Source organism: Branchiostoma lanceolatum, chromosome 12 (assembly GCF_035083965.1).
Source record: "Branchiostoma lanceolatum isolate klBraLanc5 chromosome 12, klBraLanc5.hap2, whole genome shotgun sequence".
NCBI lineage: Eukaryota > Metazoa > Chordata > Leptocardii > Amphioxiformes > Branchiostomatidae > Branchiostoma > Branchiostoma lanceolatum.
Window position 1 is genome coordinate 8,900,894 of NC_089733.1, and position 23,282 is coordinate 8,924,175.

At 42.3% G+C, this 23,282-nt stretch overlaps 3 protein-coding genes across 3 annotated transcripts; 2 read left to right on the forward strand and 1 right to left on the reverse strand.

Annotated features, from left to right (window-relative positions):
- Nucleotides 1-208: 208 nt before the first annotated feature.
- On the forward strand, nt 209-11,466 carry LOC136445873 (histidine N-alpha-methyltransferase-like). The gene is made up of 7 exons (XM_066444082.1): nt 209-357; nt 6,030-6,272; nt 6,798-7,006; nt 7,204-7,410; nt 9,127-9,245; nt 9,741-9,873; nt 10,280-11,466. Exons 2-7 carry the CDS (start codon nt 6,040-6,042, stop codon nt 10,486-10,488), a joined length of 1,110 nt encoding a protein of 369 aa, XP_066300179.1. The 5' UTR covers nt 209-357; nt 6,030-6,039; the 3' UTR covers nt 10,489-11,466.
- Nucleotides 11,432-18,050, reverse strand: LOC136445874 (translin-like). The gene is made up of 8 exons (XM_066444083.1): nt 17,875-18,050; nt 17,126-17,219; nt 16,487-16,583; nt 15,307-15,422; nt 14,750-14,829; nt 14,254-14,338; nt 11,956-12,187; nt 11,432-11,734 (listed from the first exon to the last, which is right to left on the reverse strand). The coding sequence occupies exons 1-7, from the start codon at nt 17,947-17,949 to the stop codon at nt 12,027-12,029; spliced, it is 708 nt and encodes a 235-aa protein (XP_066300180.1). The 5' UTR covers nt 17,950-18,050; the 3' UTR covers nt 11,432-11,734; nt 11,956-12,026.
- Nucleotides 18,051-18,159: 109 nt separating this feature from the next.
- Nucleotides 18,160-23,202, forward strand: LOC136445875 (RING finger protein 32-like). Its single transcript, XM_066444084.1, has 7 exons — nt 18,160-18,365; nt 19,156-19,408; nt 19,933-20,075; nt 20,572-20,729; nt 21,203-21,311; nt 21,702-21,869; nt 22,589-23,202. Exons 1-7 carry the CDS (start codon nt 18,276-18,278, stop codon nt 23,003-23,005), a joined length of 1,338 nt encoding a protein of 445 aa, XP_066300181.1. The 5' UTR covers nt 18,160-18,275; the 3' UTR covers nt 23,006-23,202.
- Nucleotides 23,203-23,282: the final 80 nt, after the last annotated feature.

A 23,282-nucleotide genomic window follows, 5' to 3' on the forward strand; every position in this document is an offset into this window, starting at 1 on the left:
TTGTTTGTTTGTTTGTATAATGCTTACTTGGTAAACCTCCTCATAGCGCCACACACCAGGTTTGTACTGAAGAGCACGCGACGGTCATACCCTGCATGCGGTCTACCAAGTACCCACATACCGTATAAAGGCAAGAATCCTTGGCCTATTAAAGAACAAAATTGAAGGAGTGGAACAACCTGTCGGTGACAGACCGCTCTCGGTGTCCCACCCTAAACAGCTTCAAACTACACATATAGCCTGGAGTCACCCTCCCAACAGTCACCAACTCGTGGCAGGTAGCATAAATCTTCAGCAAGTTGAAGGCGGCTGCCTTATTAAACCGAAAGAAGAAGAACCACAACACGGCATCTTGAGGTAAGTAAACGTTAAGACACAATTTTTGAGTGACCTTTCTTTCTTGCCGCCTTCATGGCCAGGAAAAGTAAAGGTTCGGTGTGATTACAGATACACCTTCATGATAAGCTAGAACAGCATCTTATGATGGCCCCTCTAGCTCTATGATGCATTTACGACTAGTATTTGTTTACCCAATGCACAGAAATATAACGATCAGTTGCAATTGCACCATCGAAAATTACATTTGACTGTTTACTTCATTCAACAGCAAGCTGTGATGTTTATATTTATTGCACCACTCCCAAGTCAATTGCCACTCCCAAGTCAGAGGTGAAACTTTGACATTCCCGAAAATCTTAGCCTCCATCCACCAGGTATTCCTGCTGGGGTATGGATCGTAGAATTCGGTAAAAAAACGGAATAATTGGCCAGTATTAGGCCAGTATAGTCAGTCGACCAACGGTTAGGTTAACAATACCCCCGCAGGTAACTACGCGGCCTGCAACTGAAACCCTCTGGTGGCCAAACTTCCCTGGCAAATATTTTCCCTGTAGCCGGCGTAGTTAGTCTGGGGGAGACTACGAAAAGAGACCAGACAGTACAGGTTCGACTTCATTTTGTACAGAAGCAATACCGTGGCGGACCCTCACTAAGATACCTCTAGCATTGTCGTCCGATTTGTGCCTCACAGGTGGGAATATATTCAACTTCACTTCAACTTGTTGTACCCCCAGATGACCCCGCGAGGGGCAAAGTGGGGGGGGGGGGAGGAGGTCCCAGGCTAAGGCGGGCAGGCCTCCAGCCTGGCGCGGAATGACTCAACGGTGGGAACCGTAACAACCGCGCTAGGCAGGGCGTTCCACTCGGGGATTGTGCGGGGGAAGAATGAATGTTTGTAAGAGTCTGTCCGGGCGTTAAGTGGTTGAAATTTGAGCGTGTAGCTTCCCCGGGTGCGCCCCTGAGCTGGTTTCAGTAGACTATCTGTGTTAATATTGATGTACTTATTGACAAGCTTATAGAAAAAGGTGAGGCGGGCGTTCCTCCTTCTTTCAGAGAGAAGGGGCCACTGCAGGTCACTGAGTATTTGTGTCACGCTGCTAGTCCGCCGGTAGTCATTCAGAGTCATTCATTGTAAAAATTCTAGATCTCTTAGGAATGTTTGCATTGCGACGTCGAAAGTCAAATATATACAATGTATGAAATAATTACACCTTTTTGCATATTAGAAGGCATGTGCTTTCATGGCTGCTAACTCTGTTTGAAAGAACATCCACTATAGTTTGTTACGCTGCTTTCTGACAAAGGCCTTCTCGCACTGAATACTTCCTCGGGTTTTCAGTTGCAACACACTATGCTCAAAAAGTTACGAAAAAAAGCTAGTTGTTTCGAAACTCGTTTATATTATTTGGGTGGGGTAATTGGTTTGGTAGGTGAGGGCCATGACCAGATTATCAATCACAATCACTGTCAGTGCATTTGTTGTAACAATTCGGGTGAACGTTGAAGGGAGGCACAAAATTAAAAGACTGAAGGTCTTTCACAGAAATAGTGTCTTTTAAAAGAGCGTACGTCAGGTTACCATGTTGTCATTGGTAGAGCTATGGCATTGTACAACGAGACCGTACTTCCCGCTCAAATACGTTGGAGGGAGGTTGGGAGAACTTCATCGTATGTGATAGCATAGGTCCCTCGTCACATTATTATTTCTAAATACCCGTAGAAATTTCCATCATCAAAGATCTTCATTCATAAGCAAGCTGTGGTATTTATCGGGTTCAAATGTGACCTCCGTGTCAAATGTCGAAGTTCGTAGTTCAATAGTCTGATGATGATGATGTGTTAAATAGTGCCTCTTCATTGTAACTAAACAAACTGGTTTGACTACATTTGATACAGAAGTCATTATGTGTGACCTCGCGTTAGTCTAGACTTGGTCATTATCACTCATGCGTTTAATGCAAGGAGGTGTCCACAAAAGCCGTATTCAGCAAAAAATCAAAAAGTTTTGACGCAGTACTAGATAGTTGGATCTTGTCCGAAGTGTTGAAGTCGATTGAGGAGCCTCATGATTTAACGTAATTCGTAATTATCTCTGAAAGAGTCGTTATCACTACCCGCCCTGCAGGCTTTCTATATATAGCCTGATATCCAGATGCTTGGCATACAGTGTCCGGGGATATAGACCCGATATACTCTCCAAGCAGAGGAGTGGTTCCGGCTGGTTTTTGACGTGTTTTTAGGCGTTTTTGTCGGGCTTTCTACTTTGTCATGTTTTTTTTTTTTGTCACTATATAAAACCATAGAGAGAAAAAACAAACATGACAAAGCCCGACAAAACGCATGAAACATGTAAAAAAACAGCCGGAACCACTCCTCTGCTTGGAGAGTAGGCCCGATACACTCAAGCGGAAAACCGGTGCCAAGACATTATTGTCTGACAGTTTAGATTCACACCGGGCTGGAAGCGCCTCAGACCTCCCGCTGGGCGGTCGTACGTTCACTCTGGAGGCGGCGTACGACGAAATCGCACGTGCCATAAAAATGCCTGACGTACGTTGCGCGGGCCGGTTCACACCCAGGGAAAAGGGCGCCCTACGTACGTCGAAGACGTACGAGTACGCCATTGTAGTACGTCCAGAAATCTTCCCGGTGCGTATCGGGTTAGTACAAATGAAATAAATTGCAACGGGCATATGTTTTCCTGCGGTAGGGGAGGTCTGAATCTGTCCGCCCATTCAGAAGTGTCCTCCCACCAAACTACTATCAAAAGGAATGTTCACCCCAAAACGGGGTCACTCATCATCAGCCCACTGTTATAGACAATCTGAACACAGCTAAACACGCCCCTTAACATAAGTCAGGTGACATTCACAACATCTCCTTGGGACTGCGCGGACTGACAGGTCTAGACTGATATTTGCCACTGAAAAGAAAGGTTCGACATAATTATAGAGGATACGTTATCGTGTCTTCAATCTGTAACAGAACGAGACCAGCTTCGACCTGAAAATATCCAGGTAAAATTTACGTTGTGTCTTTACCTTAACTTTAAGTTCTAGGACTGTGAAATGTTAAGTGATGAATCAAATGCAAATTGAACATAGTAATGAAGTTCTGTAACTTAATTATACATAGCCAGAGTACAGTGTCATCCTGTTTAGTTTCAGGCTTTACCTTTTTTTGGACCGACTTGTAGTATTCACCAAATGTGGGGGGATGACACAATTGACATCTGGGACGAGTTAGGGCACAGTCCCTGGTTGATAAACCCCCGGCCATGCGGTCCGGAGTCAGTCTAAAGTCCATCTCCGTGTGTGCGGCTGTGGCTCTCCTAGCCCTGTTATCACTACATAACAATTGGTGGCAGCGGTGGGATACGAACCCACGCCATCGAAATGACTGGTTCTAGCCCTGTTATCACTACATAACAGACTTGTATGACTTGTACAGTCCATGAACAAAAATTAATGTAAAATGTGATCATAAATGCTGACACGTGGCTTGAATGGTTGTAAAAATGCCATAAAACTTGTGGGTACCTCACAGACATGCGTAAACAAGTACGTGAACAAATGTACTTAATTCCCTCGTCAGACCGTTTCGAGCGACCAATTATGCTTGTCGAAGTGAAAAAAAAGGGTCGATTGAGATATTGAGAAGGCCCTGAGTGTGTGACGGCTTTTTTTCTTATGATTGTGTTGAGAAAATGAGCACGATGCGATGGGAAACAACACGATGAAACGATAAGTTGCAACGGTGTCTTATCTCAGAAATCTAATTGTATAAACCTCGAATGCTTCCTCAGCTGACATGGATAAAGACTAAGCTGAGGACAACCGGTTGTTCAGGACGGCTTGGTCAAACTATTAGCCTGTATTTAAACAAGCTCTCAGCTGGAGGTTACTGGCCTCCACCCTAGGGTTAAAGGCGGTCACGGAAACTGGCTGGACACTAGGAGCGCGATTCGTCTATGGACTGGAATTATTTTAATGTGACATGCAGGTGACAAAACTACACCCCGACCAATCGAATCACGTACAAATCGCATTGAAACTCAGATTCGTATCAGCCATTTCCCGACAAATCGCTTTCTAAGTTGCGTTAATAAACGACTACATCTGACCAAACAAACTCGCCAGTGAGATGGTGGAAGGTTTCAGCTTCCAATAGACGTTTTCAGATTGACAATTTTGGCACTTTGAAAGTAATTGAATCCGCCCGCGATTTAACGTTTAGAGAAAAGTAGTAGAAACTAGAAGTTAAATCGCGGGCGGATTCAATCACTTCCAAAGTGCTAAAATTGCCAATCTGAAAACGTCTTTTGGAAGCTGACACCTTCCACTATCTCACTGGCGAGTTTGTTCAGTCAGATGTAGTCGTTAACGCAAGTCAGTAGAAAGCGATTTGTCGGGAAATGGCTGATACGAATCTGAGTTTCAATGCGATTCACGCGATTCGATTGGTCGGGGTGATCTTAGCCTGTATTTACACAAGCTCTCAGCCGGAGGTTACTGACCCCAAAGGCGGTCACGGAAACCGGCTGGACACTAGGAGCGCGATTCGTCAGGCTAGGGGTGATCTAGCCTAGGGCGTAGGGTTGAGCGCGTCAACATGTTGAGCAGCTTAAAGGCACCCAGAGCATTGTATGGGTCTTGTATGACGCTTGAATACTGAAAATATTCTAGTTGCTGTAATCTTTATGAAATTGACATTTAATGCCACTGTCAACCACATTTGCGTGCGGAATTCTTATCAAAAGTGCTCAAAAGCGGCACAAAAATAAGCTACATGGTGATCTTCTAGTTTCACGCGCCTAGTGTAAATAGACCGATACCATAGCCCCGCCCACCTCCGTCAAAACGTAGAAATGCAAAATTAAAACATAAAAATGCAAATATTTGACGGACATGCAGTCACTCTCTCATTGGTCGAACCGTTAATTGTGATGGACAGTCAGGATCAGTCTATTAGGGCTTGGATTTTCTATCAGTTCTCACAATAACGACATCGCATTTTTGCTCCTTTAATGTCAATATGTAATGGTATAGTGTTATTGAAACTTATTATGTGTAGGAATGACTAGAAATTAGATTTTTTAAATTCAAGTTTTAAGCCTCATAAAATGCTCTGGATGCCTTTATATAAGAAAATCTACCATGTTATACATACGATTTGGACGGGAATTATTTACTAGCTACGAACATAACTACAGCTACTAGTAGATCTCTAAAAGTCGAGAAATGATCTGAGAAGACTGAAAATGTCATTAGAGAGCTGGTGACGCCAGGTTTAGACTTTTAAGTGTTTATGTGCCGTTTGCGGTCCAACGATGACCTATTTTACATTCGGCGCTTTTGGTAGCAACTGTGTTCTTTTGGACACTCGTATTTAATATAGCCCGACGGCAGCGGGGGCATAAGCCCTTTCAAGCCCCTGTCATGCAGTCGACAAGCTTCGGTCAATCGATCGACACTGAAGGTCACGGAATTTAAGAATCACCAGAGATCTAAGATTATTTTCACCTGAACTTGATCTTCCTCATCACAACGGACGAACGAACGGAGACGGACGAACATCGGTAAGTACCTAAAGTTCAGGACCCCAGCTGTGAAAGCTGCATGAAACGATATGCAATGCAGTATTTACAAGTTTTCCTTAATAATCATGTACATGTACTTTTTGTGCTACAGTGAAAAGAAAATGAACAACCGGCAAGCGGAGGGAGTTGCATGTGAAAGTCCCAACCCTGTTGTGAATGGGACGATAAATGGAACTGCTACCATGGCAACGCTGGTGAACGGCGAAGGTGACGTCATCAGCAGCGGTGACGTAGCTGAAGAGCTACTGCCCGTCGTGGTGGGACTGACGTCACAGCGCAAATACGTGCCGCACTGGTACCTGTACGATACCCGTGGTTCGGAACTGTATGAGGAGTGAGTATATATACATAAATGATCACTAATGCATTAGTATATTGTTGCAACTGCTTCAATCCACCCAACCTCAAAACAGCTCATTAATTAGAACAAGAAACTAGATGGTTAATTAGTTTATCGCTTTTATTCTGTCTCAGTTTTTTTCTCTCTCCGTCCTTCCATTTGCTACAACGTCAGGATGTCATGGGTATGTCATGTCAGCATATTTTTGCATAGTACTCATCATTTTTACATTGAAATCCTCAACTAGCACTGAAACATGTGAAATAATGCCAAGAAAACGAGCTACTCCAATTCTACATGCTAGCGTGAAAAAATGACGAAAAATTGTTTGCCTGTCCCCATCTTCAAGCAGACGTATGGTTTTGACGTCTTTGTGAACGTATTTGTGCGGCGTTTTGTATATACAGTAATTGAACTATTGTATCAAAGTTTGTTTGTTTTCACTAAACGCAACGAAACCCATACATCTGCTTGGGGATTCCGCTTTCCTTGGCTTGAACGTTTTGTCCGTTTCTGCAGACTGGTACACAAGTCGCCGACCTACAAACTGTGGGAGCACGAATACAGCGTGCTAAAGACCCACGGGGACGAGATCTCTAGCAAAGTCTCGTCCCCAGCCGTTCTCGTGGAGCTCGGGAGTGGAGCTTCCTCCAAAACCCGCCTGATTATAGAGGCTATGTTGAAGCGGCACGGAAACTTCACGTTTGTGCCGGTGGACATAGCTGAGGGTAAGAAGGATGGCTAGCGAGTAAGGTGTTGTTATCGTCTATGTGTGTCGTTATCTTAGAAGCCAGTAGTCTTTAACACAATAACATCTAAATGGGTTGACACACATGCTTTTCTAATGCTGGAAAAATACAGGTCCCATACTAGTATTCATGCCTTTTCGGCCTGTTTGTTTGTTTGTTGTTCTTGTTATACACAGAGTTTATCGAGGACTGTGGCCGGCAGTTGGAGAGAGACTACCCCGGACTGACCGTGGAGCCGTTCGGGGGGCTGTACATGGACGGGGTGCGACACGTCGCCGCCCGGCCTGAAGCCAAGATGCTGCTGTTCCTGGGCAGCAGCTTCAGTAACATCCCGATCACGGAACAGCTGAAGATGATGGTGGACATCAGGATGCGCCTCAGTGGTGAGAGTCTCCACTTGCGCTTCTTCTGAAAAGAGTGTGACAACTTGGGAAAGACAGAAGCTACTGCAAAATTAATGAGAACTTAAACCACGGCGAAAAGCCGTTCCATTGTGTGACTGTAGCGCTACTATTGCTTCAAACGCGAACTCAAAACCACCGCGAAAAGCCGTTCCATTGTGTGACTGTAGTGCTGTTATATTGCTTCAAACGCGAACTCAAAACCACCGCGAACACTTCTCCCTATATACCGCGAAATTAAATCCCCGTGAACATTTCTGCATTTACAGTACAATTTATGTCCTGCATAGAACGCTACCGTGAGGATCGCGGAGCCCTTGTCTCTTTTCAACAAGTTCAGTGAATAGTAATGTCAGACCATATGGCTAAAGGATCCCACCAGGGGACTGCCGTCCTTTCCAAAAGCAGAAAATTCGGGAGAGAAACAACAGCCAAGATTCATGGTCCCAGCCTTCACGTCCGAGTGTGGGGTTTGTGGGGTCGCGTGGCGTAATGGCAGGGTGTTCGGCCCAGAACCCAACGGTCCCGGGTTCGATCCCCTGACGCTACCAATGTTGTGCGCCCGGGGAAGGCGCTTTACACGACTTTCCTCACCCCACCCCCTGCAGTTGTAAAATTGGTATCTTGTTCTGTAAAAATAAGGAATGAAAAACTTGGGTGCAGTGCCACGTCGTCCTTGCCTGTCCAAAATGCGAAGTAATAATTAAGAAAAGTCCGAGTGGGTTAGAAGGAAGGGCGTCATCACTCGCTAGCCTTTCCATCCGTGACCAGATACCGCGGTTTATTTACCCGTGTATTATTTACCACTGCACGAGCATGGGATTTACCGATATGAATGGCGCTAAGTCTGGTAATGGTTGCTTTTGGCATTTGACGCTTTAGGCAACCATTATCAGGCTTACCCCAGTCCTGTACTGCAAATCCCACTTTTTGAGGATTCAGTCCGGCATATCTAGCCCCAGGTGTTGTCTGATTGTAAAGCTATTACGGGATTATATCCCTGTTGTACACGCACTTGATGACAAGATCGACAAAATGATAATACAGGTATGTGTCCTTGGCTGTCTTTTGTTTTCTAAGCCAAGGGACAGGGGCTATCATCAAAGGTAGCCTCTATTATCGATAATGGAGCTTCACTGTATAGCGGACTACCCTGTATAGCGGACTACCTCGGCCGATTTCTACTATTTTCCCAGCGATAGGACGGGGCCTGGTAGAGGCTACATCAAAGGATCTTTTGGAACATCTCACCAGATACGGCAAGGGCATAATCGCGTAATATCTCAATTAACACCTGGAGAAATTAGCCTATACAGAATCGAGTGAAACTAATTGCCATCAAGTACCATAGATAGCTTTCAACAACGCTCAAAGTTAGATGTACAAAGGTAAGGTGTGACAAATTTAGCTAGTATATACAACCAGCTGTGGTCGCGCCGCATGCCTGTGAAGCTGGTATGCTATTACGCCTAAGGACAGTTTTACCGGCTATACATGTACATGTACAGGGCTCCCCTCACAAAAAGAGGGATTCGACAATAGCTCTAAAACATCCAGGCACCATTCATCGCCTACAGCCGGACTTACTTGGCATTCTGAAATCCACCATCATTTAAAAGAAATGCATATTCGTGGTAGCTAGTTCTTTCTTTAAATGTATAAAGGGTTACTAGTTCATTGGTCACATTTGCATTGCAGCCCAGGACAGGCTTGTGCTGGGACTGGACATGAACACAGACCGAGAGGCCTTGTCTAAGGCTTATGACGCCCAGTGGTCGCCATGGTTACGAGACAACTTCATCTGTCGTCTGAACCAGGTACCCCGGGCATTTTAATGTTTTTTGCTTGTTTTAAGGTCAATGACCTAGACCAAATGGCTGTCACCTGCAGCGAATTAGCAGACACCACGTGGTGTTCGATTACATAAAGTAGCAAGTGGCAGGACAGAGCTGGAGGGGCCGGTCACCATATATATGAATGTGCCTGAGTAAGGATAAACAGAGCAGTAGTTTGTTAGGCTAGACCAGGTGAATGTAAATATTATGCACTTGCATGCAAATGTTACATTTCTAGCCGCTGATTATTTTATTGACAGTATAGATTGCGAAGAGGCCTAACACCAAGGAGGTTTAAACCTCCTTGCTAATACGTAGCCTCCTTCGCAGACTTCCTAGAACGGTGGCGTATATATTTGGGGGAGGGGGGTGAAGCGATTTCTTACACGGGCCAAGTGCCGAGGGACTTGTGTCGAATCCTCTAGTTTCCACCTCTACTTTTGGATATCCACATGGGATTCTTTAACGTCTGTACAGGACTTTGGCGGGGACATGAAGAAGGAGAAATTCGAGTACAACTTTGATTTTGTGGAGAACCCAGCGGATGATGACACGCCCAGCTACGTTCAACTGTCCATCAGCAGTATTGGCAACCAGCGAGTGTACTTTGGTTAGTGTTCTTAATTGAGCTCGCTCAGAGCGTTTTATTTCAATAGCAGTATCAAACTTTGTAACCCTCGCAACAAGGTTTCAATGGTTGGTGGATATATATATATATAGTTGAATGGTAGAATCAAGAATCTTTGACTTTCGTTTGGTAGTGATAATACGTCTGAATATAACTTCCTTGGTCTAAGGAGGTTTGATGTTTCCACAAAATTTTATCCAGTTGCTTGAGTAACTATTTTTGGCGTGTCTAAGGAGGTTATAGTCTTTTAGTAATGACACAAACTCCTTGAAACATCTAACCAACTCAGTACTCCAATAAGTCTATCTACCTGACAACAGACTTGGGCAGTAATAGCGGATTATACTACATTGTATCACTGTTTATGGTAATTTTTTCTCTGTTCCAGAAAAAATGTCGCTTGACATTGACTTTCAAGACGGTGAGAAGATCTATCTGGCTGAAGGGCCGAACTACAGCTGCAAGTGGAACCTGAAGCAGCTGCGCCATCTAGCGGAGAAGAGCGGATTTACAGTGGACGCCCACTGGGCCAACAATGAGAACACCTACTGTATTGTCAGCTTTGCACCCGCAGACACCGTTGCCTCGTCTGCCTAATCAGAAAAAAATTGCCATAGACCTGTTGCTAATCTCTTGTCACACAGTAGAAGGTCGCCGAATTTAAAAATCGTCAGAGACTCAAGCATATTTTTCACCTTAAAATCTACCTTGTCACATTGGACAAGGCTCAGGGACCTTCGAGCATCGGCTCAGTTGTAAAAACTGGGCGATGACTGACGAAAATATCATCTAGAGCTTGCAAACTCATTGGCCTTTTGATTTTCCTGCAGTGTGACGTGGTCAGTATGATTAGCACAGATCTACTATATAGTATATCTTCTGCAGTTTCGGTGAAAACATAAAATTCAACACAACATCAGTTACACTGTTCGCTGGTTTTAAGGATAGATGATTGACACCGCATATGATTGGCTTGTTTAGTGAGGAGGGCATTTACTGAGTGAACAGGGTTAGCCAACCTCTAAGAGGTTTCTAGCTTAGTGTCTGGAGGAAGGGTGACAATGGTGTGGCCATTGGTGCTTATTATACGTTCATCTTGAGTCATGGTTTCGTGTGTGTGATGATTGACACCGCATATAATTATCTTGTTTATCAAGGAAGGCATTGACTGAGTTAAAAGGTTAGCCAACCTCTAAGAGGTTACTGTTAAGAAGCAGGGTGACAATAATGTGACCATTGGCACTTATTATATGTTCATCTTGAGACATGGTCTTGAATGTGTGACTGTGCATGTGAATGCTTGGCAATAGAGCGTTCTTGTGCCTTTAATGCCCTGAAAGCATTAGATACAGAAATTGTAGCCTGTTTGAATCTCGCTTTAGTGGCCCAGCATCTGCCATAAAAGCCCCGGACAGCGGAGTTTGCGTTACACAGACTACAGAAAACGTATTTCCATCTGAAAGATGTCAGATCTATTATATCAGCCAGTGGAGATTAATAAAGAACAGACGCAGTATATTCCATGATATGAAGAGTTAACAATATGACTGGTAATAAAGGAGTATAATCATGTCATCAGTACTGTTATCAATTGTCCTGGTTGTTGATACGATTAACTTAACGGAACTACCTAGAAACTGAAATCATTTACTGGAGTTCTGCTTTATCTTTAAGAAGATGTTAATGAGTTAAACAAGGAACCCGAAGAAATAGGAATTCAAATGCTTTTCTTGACATGATACGCCAGACACAGACATATACGGGTAGTAAGTGCCTTCATCATACTTTTCTGTGCTTCACATGGCATGGACACTAGACATAGGAATGGCAAATAGAACAAAACTACTGTAATTTTTGTTTCTTTCACTGTAACTTTAAGTTCACTGTTTTCACTGTCACCTCTGTACCGTGAACTTATCATCACAGTGAAAAACCTATTTATGATTCCTCCACACATCCTTTCTGTAAATCACTTGCTGCCTCCGTGAAGTTAAAGTTCAGTGAAAATGTCAATTTTTCTTACACCGTGAAATTTTGCTACCGTGAACTTAAAGTGAATTACAGTAACTTGAACATCTAAACCACAAGAGGAAGCAGTTAATGTAACATTCATTGAGACTGAACATCCTTCTAAGTTACTGCTCCTCTGCTTGGGCCTCTGGTTTCTGAGCGGGCGGGGGGTTTAGCCCGCGAATCGTTACGTCGTACACGACCTCTTCAATCTTCTTCACGTCGTACTTCAACCCATCAAACCTCTTACGAAGGGCATCGTTCTTCAGATTCAGCAGGCGAAAACCTGGCAAGCAAAAAATGTATGTTATGAGTATGATTGTGTCCTTTGTAACCACAGGAATAGTGTACCTGGACTACATGGTCAATGCAATTTTAGCAAAATTGTGAAGATTGGAAAGATGCGCAATAAAAGTACCACACAAAAATGCAACCTGGAACTGGATATGCTTATAATAAAACAGTACACAAAATATGGTGTAACATAAAAGAGTCTCCCATCCGTGAATAGTTTCATCACTGAATAAAAAGACTCTTTTTACACAACCAAGAGATGTATCTTCCGTACGTTTGGGACAGCAAAGTGATGTCATCCCCTGTGATTGTACATATGTAAATACTTTGCGTTTGGGAAGGCATCTCATTATTATGTATAAGCAGCGACACCTGTGCTGCATTACTATGTGAACCAGTCAGAATTGACTTGAAGAAGGTGACAGATGGTCACCGAAACGTTGGTGGTATAAATAAATCTCTTGGTTGTGTCTTTTTATTCAATAAAAGAGTCTACTTGTGCCAATGACCAAGTTCCATCTTTCGTATGATAAGGTTGGATATGGTAATTAAGTACTTAACATGACAATAGCTGCCTTATCTATTTGAAGTTTTTGCGTTTCGGCGCATGCGCGCCGGAACGCATTGTCCTGGCTTTTACCTTGCAGGCAGGAACCAGGGAAGCTTGGTTCAACACTGTGTCGCACACAATAAGACCTTATATGGCAATACGTTCCCAAATCCTTGTATAGCCGTTGCCTTATATGGCAAGAGAGCACGAAAAGGCAGGCAGGCTAGATTTGCATGTGACACAGGAGGGCGACCGCATGTAACTGCTACAACTGTTCGGAAATATCATTGCATTGTGGTTTCGGACTTTGATATCCTGAAAAATGACCATATTACATCTATTCCACAAGATTGCAGAAGAAAAAAAATGATTTCGTCAAGAAAACGACCAAAAATCGGCATAAATGATACCATATAGTGAGGTTATAGCATTACGTCCAGAGTGACTAGTTACGTACCGCAGCTTGGCCGATCTGGCAACGCGAAGCACTTCGGACCCAGAAGATCCGGGTTCGTGTCCGTGCATGGATTTTTTTTTCTTTTTAGATATTGAATATCAAAAATATATATTGATATTATATTAATCTATCAATATCATATTTATGAATATCATTTTTTTTCATTAATAAATAAAGAAATATTTTATATTTGTTATTTTTAAATATTCATTTAATATATACAAGGCCTTTGTCTTATGAACAGGACTTCATAGATTCCAAACCCGGCATTTGAATTTTTCTGTTCATTGTAATGGAAAATACCGTGCAGCGGCTCCTATGCGCGGTAAGATGATTCTTGCAAAACACTCGCCACTAAACTTCTATCCCCGATGTAAACAGAGGCTCTTGATGTTGTTTGCAAAACAGCGATTCTTTATTACAGTAGCAAATGCTCCATTGTTCAGTATCGACTTCATTCAGACAACACGGACGTGGAAAGTGGCGCCCCTCGGCACAAAACTATGGGAATTTTCATGAATTTTAGCAAAATTACCCAGGAAAATAAGGAAGAAATGTTGTAAATGCGGAAACCAGAATAATACGGATGGGGTAGCTGTTGATTTGTTTGACATTTGGTAGTCATTTTAGATAGAACCTTAGCTGTTATGAACTTCTATTTCACTTAATTACCATAGTGCTGATGATTCAATGGTGCTTTTTCAAATTTTATGTTTTATTGCGTGCCATGTACATAATTACATTGATAGCTTTTATAATGAGCCTATTATACATTTTACAAATAAGTACAAGTTGTAGGCCAAGACCAGCTTTTTCAAAAGCACTTAAGTTAAGTGACGTAACTTCAAAATTGCTTTCCCCAATCTGCCTTTCTCTATTAAAACAGTACTCATTTCCCAAAATGACAATTTTTCTTATAGACTGAACAGCCCTTGAGTGACTTCCTCTGGCAGATTTTACTTCAAGTAAAGGGAAAAGACAATTCACACTCATAAACGTAGCCGAAACGCCAGCTTTTTTTAAAAGCTCTTGTTTTTAACTATAAACTAACCTGCATCCAGTTCTGCAACAAAGTTGGCAATCTTGGTGGGTCTGCTATAGTCTCCTGCTGTCACACTGTTCACTGCTAATCTAGACTGAGGTACACACATCACAGTTACTTGTATGTCAAGAACAAAAGTACGGCAAGTTCACATTTGAGTGTTTTTGCTCAAGGCATGGTTCTTCTGACACAGGACCTCCGGCTCTATGTCCCATCTGAGAGGATGTCTCTAGCCAAAGCTAGGTACTCATTTTTAGCTTACCTAAATCGAGTGGGAAATAGGTGTAAAGGACACAACATCGGGGCCTGCTAGGGAGTCAAACCCAGAACCTTTAGAGTCAACAACCCTGGCCACAAGACCACCACGTGTATTTATGAAGAGTTGCCGAAAGAATTTTTCATATCTATCTTTCTTACTGTCTGCAAGTTGCTGACAACATTGATATCTGTTTAAACATGTACTTCTGTGAAATGTTTTAGTTCCAAACAATTTTTATTTACATACCAGCTCATTTGCTAGTTGAAGAAGCCCCATGAGGAAGTCATCCAGGTCAATGTGGAAACCGTCTTCTCTTCTCTCTTTTACTGTACGAGGAGGAGAAACAGTCATAAACACTTAGCAACAATCATCATTCTACTGTGCCAGATGCCTGTAAGGCTAACTAATCGCTATATGGACTGTTAGAACCTTTGTCACCAAGGTTATATTTAACCGAAGTTTTTTGTCAAACAGAATACATGTACCTCAAAAACTTTGTTTTCATCTATCATGGGTAAGGTTTGGTATTAACAGAGACAACAGCATGGCATGATTGCAGTTTCCATTATCTTATCTGATATTTGCTGAAGATGATACATTCACATTGTATGCTGTCTGTTGGTTTCAGTAGAAGAAGTTGTTGAGATGATAAGTAGGACACTACACCTGCCGTTAAAGATTTTAGCCCAAGCATCTAGCCTTGTAGTAAGTTATACAGCTCAAACAAGACTTGATACCCAGATAGTACTCATTTATTTTGATTTAGAAATTAAAAAAAAGTAAAAGAAAAAACGTAGCCAGACCTCCCAGTAGTTCTGCTGCCTCCTCTCTGGTGATGAGTTTGTCTGACTCCAGGTACACCAGGAAGGCAGCCAGGAACACGCAGCGCTGGTTAGCAAACCGCCAGTGGTCGTGGAATCTGGGGAACAGAGAAAGGACGTGAAAATACTGTAAATGTAGAAATATTCGGCGCTGTGGTTTTATGTTCGCGGTTTCCGCGGCGACCATTTCAACACAAACTTAAAACCACCGCAAAAAGTTTTCTCAAATACTGTAGCACTACTGCTACTAGCAGTATGTGACCATAGCGCTGCCGCAAACTTAAAACTACCTCAAACACTCCATTTTCTGAATAAAAACCATGCAAACTTAATCTAAATGCATTTACAGTAATACACCATAGGTACTAGTAGAGGCCTGGGAAAAAAGCTGTTGTGTTTCTGAACACCCAACAATCCATTGCAAAAACTTGTTGACCCTAGCGTTTGGGGGGGGGTTGCAATTGACTGCTGGCAATGGACATACAATTTTCGATCTGACATCTGAGTAATGAAAAAGTTGTGGAATCATTTTCCAAAATGTTCTCCTCGTTTCTGTTGGAATAGAAAATTGTACAAGAGAGAATCCTTAAACCTAATGACCCTAATTTTTCAGGACCGTAATCTGAAACACAATATTGATTTTACAAGGCCTAATGGATCAAATCATGCTCATGGCAGCCCTTTGACAGGTCAGCCCTGTAGATGTTTAATGGCCAAGGGATGTTTCCATATTATGACTCCCATACTAGCATCCTATTGGTATTTCATATTTTTTAAATGGCTCCCCTAGGTAAGAGGATTTTGTCTACAAATTACACAGGAAAGGGAAAAGTGATGAATAAGGGAGCCGGACATCTTCATTGATCAGAACTATTTTTATGGTTTGTAATCTAAAATATTTTTTGGCTACACTCCGATAACAAATCATTACATACAAGAATTCCTGCAACTGTACTAGCCCTAAGGCCACAACAATTTAATTCCTTGGTTAACGGATTTTTATTTTCCAATAAAGAAAAAATTTTAGAAAAAAAAAATTCACGAAAACAGAAGGCTGGGCCAGCCTTCTGTTTTCATGATTTTTTTTCTAAAATTTTTTTTTTTGGAAAATAAAAATCTGTTAACCAAGAAATTAAATTGGTGTGGCTAAGCCAGTGCTTACCTGTAATATTGCTCCGCTGGCAGCTTGGCTGCGAGTTCGTTGTACTGACGTCTGATGTTAGCAAACATCTCACGGCTCCTCTTACAGATAGACACCGCTGCACGGGATAGAAATATCTGTTTTAATCTGATGTAATTCCTATCTTAACCGGCTCTTCTCCAGTTTAAAACAAGAAACTAATTTCACTCTAGCTGTTTAATTTTTGTTCAACTTCAAGAGTAACAAAATAACATACTGTATATAGTATCCATTCAAGGGACAGAAAATTGTCACAGTAGACAGGTGGTCAACAGAGACAACCTAACTCTGTAACCAATAGAGAAACGGCTACTTCAGTGTGGTAAAGGTTAGCGTACTTAAAACCTGCCCAGGGGCATACCAGGGGAAGCCCCGTACAGACGCCAACAAATATTTATTTTTTCCCGTACAACACCTGAATGGAACGCCCTGCCTGGCACGGTCATGCTATCTTTTACAGTTGAGACATTCCGAGCCAGGCTGGAGGCCTGCCAGCCTGGGGCCTGGGACCTCCTCCCCCCTACTTTGCCCCTCGCGGGGTCATCTGGGGGTTCAGTTACAGTTGAAGTTTGGGTCACTGGGAATGTAAAATATTATCATAATGAAATAATGAATACACACTGTCTTTACATCCTGCGGGCTGGTGAACCCCCTGCAGTGCAGTTAGTATCTCCCGAGCAGTCTGTTCAATCTCGCGTACTGACACTCGGATTTCCTGCAAAACATAGGACAACAAGAAATCAAAAATCTCATACCTCTGTGATATATTTCGATTTTTTCATTCATAAATTTCTCAAATTGCCATAGCCCTAACTATAGCCCTCTAGCCTGGGTGCCATCCTTCTAGTGACCACTGGCTCAATCATTTTGCTTTGGCTTGCTAACCACCATGGTTATCAAGTGAAAAGATTGAGCCAGCGGTTTACTGCAGAAGATGTCACCCGGGCTAACAGCCCTCACAGATGTTAGTGATCCTCCCCTTCCCTTCAATCCCAGCTATCTCCATCCCAAAAGGGGTCATTTGTTGGGGACAGCCGACCAGATGTCCATGGACGACACCATACTACTTTCAGAAAATGGGTATCTTTCTGTGATGCTGCAGTACCTGAAAATACTGCCAGGGGAGGACCAAAATCGTCATGTTTCTTTCAGACCTCAATAATCCACATGCCAAATTTCATACAAATCCATCAAATTCAAATGGATCTTGAGTTATAGTTGTGAACACACCTACACAACCAAAAACAGTACCCCCGTCGGAGGTGAACCTCCTTCGCGGAGGTATTAAACAGGCATTTGTCTTGAGCAAGATTCATAAAAGAAATCACACAATTTGATCTCAAATTTTAACTGTCACATTATTAACTTGCCTCTCTGATGTCCTGGTCCTTAGTAAGGTACTGTTGAAAGTTGGAAAATGTTTCTTGTGTCGGTGCCGACGCCATGGCGTGTTTTTCTTCGTGTTCCGAGATATTAATCAAACAAAGGCAACACCTTTTCTCTAGCAATGTTCACCGGCCTCATGTGAAAATGACCTTATAACCTTTCAACTTTCACCCCGTGTAACCCCGTCAGTGCAAATATTCTAACCATTCATTGGTCAATTGTTAGACAGTACTGTTGTCTGATTGGTTAAATGGCATCACTGCTGCTCCTGATTGGTTAGTTACCATCATCTCAAAAAACATGGCGGAGGAAACAAACTGACTTGTTGCTTGGTAGCTCCAAACATCGAATTTGCAGGAAAATTGGACGACGTTTGAAATATTTTATGAGCACACGACTTTTCGATATTAACATGAATCAGTATAGAAATGTCAGTGCGTCATCAACAAAGCCGAATTTGGGAGGAAAGGCGAAGGTGAGTTGGCGACTGAAGCTTGGAAGGCGATGGGGGAGGGGGGTAACTTAGATCTGAAGAAAGTTTTTTTCTAACGTTGTCGGAAGTGTCTTAGTTAAAATCTGTGTGAGTGAACAAAAGGATGAGTACGCGTACACGTAATAACAAAGAAGAAGAAGAATGATTTGAGTTATGTGATCACGTTATGCGTTATAGACTCTGACAAATCAGGAACCCCTGTATTTACTTGTATATTATACAGTTGGAAGACACTGTATAATATACAACTAAATATACGTCTTCCCACCAGAGTCGCCGCGGCTAGAACCCCAGCTTCTTCTTCATAATTTACTATCGCTAAACCCCGCTAGGCTACTTAGTACTAGTAGTTAGGGCTCAAAGCACAGTACCTCATTTAGGATACCTGTAACTTAAGGTTTGATCCACTCACACCAGTTAGGACCTCTACTCTTTTTGATAAGTGTGGGGACTCAAATGCAGAACCTCCATAGTCCATTTAATATCCTATCTATGGGATGTCCCTAACCGAAGCTTGGTACTCATTTTCACCTGAGTGAAGTGAGGAAATTCATAGTATAAAGTGCCTGCCTTTCCCAAGGGCACTACATTAGGGCCTGTCAGAGATTCAAACCAGACTTGTATGTAATTATGTAGAATTATGTAAGTGGACTCGAGGTAGAATAGTGTTTCTCTTAGTGTAACACTAATGGAGATCTCAATAAAACAAACAAACTTCTTAATTCAAGGGCAAACACTCATCATCACCCCACCCTGTCCATGTACCCCTCAGAGTTCCCCTGCCAGCTCCACCACCCTGGCAGCGGTGGCCTTCCAGGACCACATCATGCGGAACCTGTCCCTGGCCGACCCCCTGAGGACCAGACGACCCCTTCCGGTGAAAGGTCACCACCAGCGGCCCAAACATGTCAGGCCTGTAGTGGACACCAGGAGGAAAAGACTCAGCTCTGACACCAAGACAAAGAAAGAGGAGATAGAAGAAAAGGAATATGTGCTGGACCCCAAACCTCAACCATTATCACTGGGTAATGTACACTTACTTAGTCACCGTGATCTACAAGGTGTTAGGGTACTGTAAATGCAGAAATGTTCGCGGTGGCTTTATGTTTGCAGTTTTTGCGGTGAAATGGTCGCCGCGAAAACCGCTTTGTTCAATACTGAAGCAGTATGTGACTATAGCGCTGCCGCAAACTTAAAACCACCGCGAACACTCCATTTTCCCCTTAGCGCGAAATAAAAACCATGCGAACTTAAATGCATTTACAGTATCATGATCCTACCAGAAAGATTATGGACTTTGCCTTGAATTATGGCAGGATACGCTTACGGATATTATGACTTTAGTAGAAAGAAGGAATTGATTGTAGTCTAAGTAGTCTTTAACGTGCGAGAGGTGTGGCTCTCCTCAAACATGAAATCTTTGGTTTTACGTCCCATTCAATAGATTTTTTTAAATCTATGCTGTTCTCCTCTATTTAAACTAAAGCCCTGAATTTTTTGTTGACACTAAAGTTGTGTCATGTATATTGATTGATCATTGTTGCACCAGCCCAGAAGCTGGGTCTTGTGGAGGCTCCCAAGCAGCCCCTGACGGAGGAGGAGTGGCAGAGTGTGAAGCATCGCGCCAGTCACCGTGACGACCACACCCAACCCTGCGTCATCTGTAAGGAAGATTTTGGCACCCAAGAACAGGTGAGACAGTAATGTTGATAGCCTGGGTTATTAACTTATTACCTCCATGAAAACGGAGGTACTGTTTTTTGTCTGTGAGTGACAGGATGTGAGATGGAAGATGGTCACAGGTGTAACAGGAGACTGGCAGGATGGGAACAGACGAACGACTACTTAACTTACAACGTGTAACTCAACCTAGTACATAACCTACAAGATCTTCGCAAAAACTCATATTTCACAGAGGTATGACTATGAGATCTTTGATTTAATGTCGCGTCGTGACACGTTTCAATGACTAGAGGTCTCTTATAATGGGCAGGTGTAGATCTTGAGAAAAGGTATAAAGTGATGATCCCCCTAGCAGCTTTCTTTCAAACTGCAGCTTTGTAAGATATTGCTTTGTGAGAAGAGTACAGAAATAATTAGATGGGCATGCAAAGTAGTACCACTTAGTATATACTTTTGTTGTCATTTAAAAAAAGCAAATTCATCACTTCCATGGTTGTGTTTGCAGGTCCTCCTGTCCTGCTCCCATGTCTTCCACAAGGCTTGTCTCCAGGCTTTTGAGCGCTTTAGCGGTAAGAAAACGTGTCCGCTGTGCCGCAAGGACCAGTACCAGACTAGGGTGATCCACGAGGGGGCCAGACATCATCGTGTCAAGTGTGCTACTAGGTTTGTGGTTCAATGACACAGATGGTTTATTGCTGTTGTTGTTGTTGTTGTTGTTGTTGTAAAAGAAACAGGAACCATATTTCCTTACTCTGTAGGCACTTGCTGCCACAATATATCACACGTAAACGAGCTGGAAAAAGAAACCCGGTAACTTGTCTTGTGTTCTTAATTGCACAAGCTGCATCTTGGATTCAAATTCTTTTAAAACATCCTTGAGACCTCAAACAAAGGCACCTATTTTCTCTTTATTGTAGACTTTTATCTTAAAATTGTAATATTTTCTAGTTACCGGGTATGTGTATGTTATGATATGATAGACAGATGTAGTTTTTCCAAACAACTACTAATGATGGTACAGTGTATATCTTTGCAGAGTTCTGAAATTTCTCCTTGCCATTTATTATGTTTTAGTTTGGGTTTTGAAAGCTACCTGTAGATGAATTATAACACTGTTGTCAACTCTCCCCACCCAGAATCCAGGCCTGCTGGCGAGGGTACGTGGTAAGATGTTGGTACAGGAAACTGAGACAGACTGTTCCACCAAAGGACCCCAGACTCAGGCAGAAGTTTTATGAAGAAAAGGTATGGTTTTGATGAAGAGTTAATCTTGAAGGGAAAGGAGCAGTAAAAGTCTGATGCAAAAAGAAGATGTGTATGATATGCAATTCAGACTTGTTCTGTTCATAAGTGTTATGTTATATTGATTTCGTCTGAACTAGACTGCTGATTTGCATACAGCCAGATTACATGTCTGTACAATTATTGACAATTACTACTACTTATTATTATTAAAGCATGATAAGAGATTGTTTTACACTTTTCCTTGCAAAATTTTAGATGTTTTATTTCATTAACAATCCTGTATACAATTCACAAAATCCAAAGTGCATGTTTGCATCTACCATTGTAAAAGAGGTGTTATTCTTAGCTCTTAACTGTTTTTGTTTTGTAATCAGAATGTTGTTGTCTCAGTTTCAGTCCATCACAGACCGGATCGTCCAGTCCTGTGCGTACAATATCGATGACTTCCTGTCGGAGATCGACCGCTCCGTACAGGCCAGCAGAGACGTGTTCAGGTTTTTTGACGAGAATTCGTGGAAACCGTTAAGTGAAGAGGAGTGGGAGAGGATACAGCTCAGGGTAAGGATGACAAGTCTTTGTACTAGGACCACACCAATTTAATTTCTTGGTTAACAAATTTTTATTTTCCAAAAAAATAAAAAATTTAAAAAAAATTATGAAAAATGTTTTCATGATTTTTCTTTTTCTAAAATCTTTTTTTTTTAATGAAAATCTGTTAACCAAGAAATTAAATTGGTGTGGCCTTAGTATACTAGTTTGATACACCCCCTTTCAACTAGAGACTGCTGAGTGACTACTGAGCAATCAAAGATTTGGCAGATCGCGCAATGAATTACATAGACAAAGAATGAGTTTTTTAAAACATTTTGTGTGTTCTGATGTCTTTTAAACCATACTTTGATTTACATCTTGCATCATATTCCAATAATAGAATCCAAATCCAATTTTGGTTGCTGGACTCAGCAATCATTGTTCGATGGAAAGGGGGCCATTATAAGATTGTACGTTGTCAGAGATACATTGTTACTGTGGGGAAATGCAAGAAAAAGACTGCAGGGGTGAGAAGTAATGTGCCATCTGTATAGTCCATTCGTTTACATGGCAACCAAAGCAATATTAGGTCCAAAAAAATGGGGGGGGGGGGAATGGGGTCTGGCTCAAAATGATTTTTTCTCTTCAGAAGGAGACAAGTTGTATTTTTCATTTCATCATAATCAGCCAATAAGTGCAAAGGAAGTTTGAGGCATGATTCTGAGTATTACTGTTTTCTCTTGCAGGCTGTAGAGAGAGGTGACACAGACTGCCCTATATGCATCATGCCACTGACCTCAGAAGGTCATAGTTCAAATGATGGACCAACCACATCACAAGGTCAAACACCAAGCAGTGAACCAAGGAAAAGAACTACCTCACATGGTGTCAAAGGACAAGGGTCAAAGTGTAGTAACCAGGGGTCAAAGGGTGATGTACAGAAGTCAAAGGTTAAGAGGTCAGGAGCAAAGGGTGATGTACAGGAGTCAAAGGTTAATAGGTCAGGAGGAGAGGGTGATGTACAGAGAAGACCGACGGTGCTACTGTCCTGTTCACATGTGTTCCACAGGACTTGTCTGGAGGCGTTTGAGGAGTTTGCTGTTGGGGAGGGAAAGTTTGTGTGCCCGGTGTGCAGGTCAAGCTACCAGAAGAGAGTAACATAAATTGTTTGGTCAATACCATATAGCTTATTTCTCTTGATCCTGACCTCTGAATAAAGAGTATCTGCCATTGTAATGGGAGTACAGAAATGTAGTTATGTATGAAGCTTTCTTGAACATACATGTATAATGGTTGTCATATGTTGATACTGAAAATTATTATCAATGGCTATGACCACTATATGTAATTGATTAAAACATTGCAATGAAATTTTCATGAGAAACTACTGTGTTGACTTTTATTGCATATTATTTCATCGCTTACTGAAATGTGGTACTA

Bases quoted from the DNA above. Each gene is read 5' to 3' on its own strand.
- LOC136445873 (XM_066444082.1), top strand. From the start codon at position 6,040: ATGAACAACCGGCAAGCGGAGGGAGTTGCATGTGAAAGTCCCAACCCT. The intron at 7,007-7,203 runs GTAAGAAGGATG...TGTTATACACAG, and splicing joins GCCGGTGGACATAGCTGAGG to AGTTTATCGAGGACTGTGGC. The intron at 9,874-10,279 runs GTTAGTGTTCTT...TCTCTGTTCCAG, and splicing joins CAACCAGCGAGTGTACTTTG to AAAAAATGTCGCTTGACATT.
- LOC136445874 (XM_066444083.1), bottom strand. From the start codon at position 17,949: ATGGCGTCGGCACCGACACAAGAAACATTTTCCAACTTTCAACAGTAC. The intron at 16,584-17,125 runs GTGTGTATTCAT...TATCCCGTGCAG, and splicing joins GCCCGCAGGATGTAAAGACA to CGGTGTCTATCTGTAAGAGG. The intron at 12,188-14,253 runs GTTAGTTTATAG...TTTGCTTGCCAG, and splicing joins TGTTGCAGAACTGGATGCAG to GTTTTCGCCTGCTGAATCTG.
- LOC136445875 (XM_066444084.1), top strand. From the start codon at position 18,276: ATGAGCACACGACTTTTCGATATTAACATGAATCAGTATAGAAATGTC. The intron at 20,076-20,571 runs GTGAGACAGTAA...TTGTGTTTGCAG, and splicing joins ATTTTGGCACCCAAGAACAG to GTCCTCCTGTCCTGCTCCCA. The intron at 21,870-22,588 runs GTAAGGATGACA...TTTCTCTTGCAG, and splicing joins GGGAGAGGATACAGCTCAGG to GCTGTAGAGAGAGGTGACAC.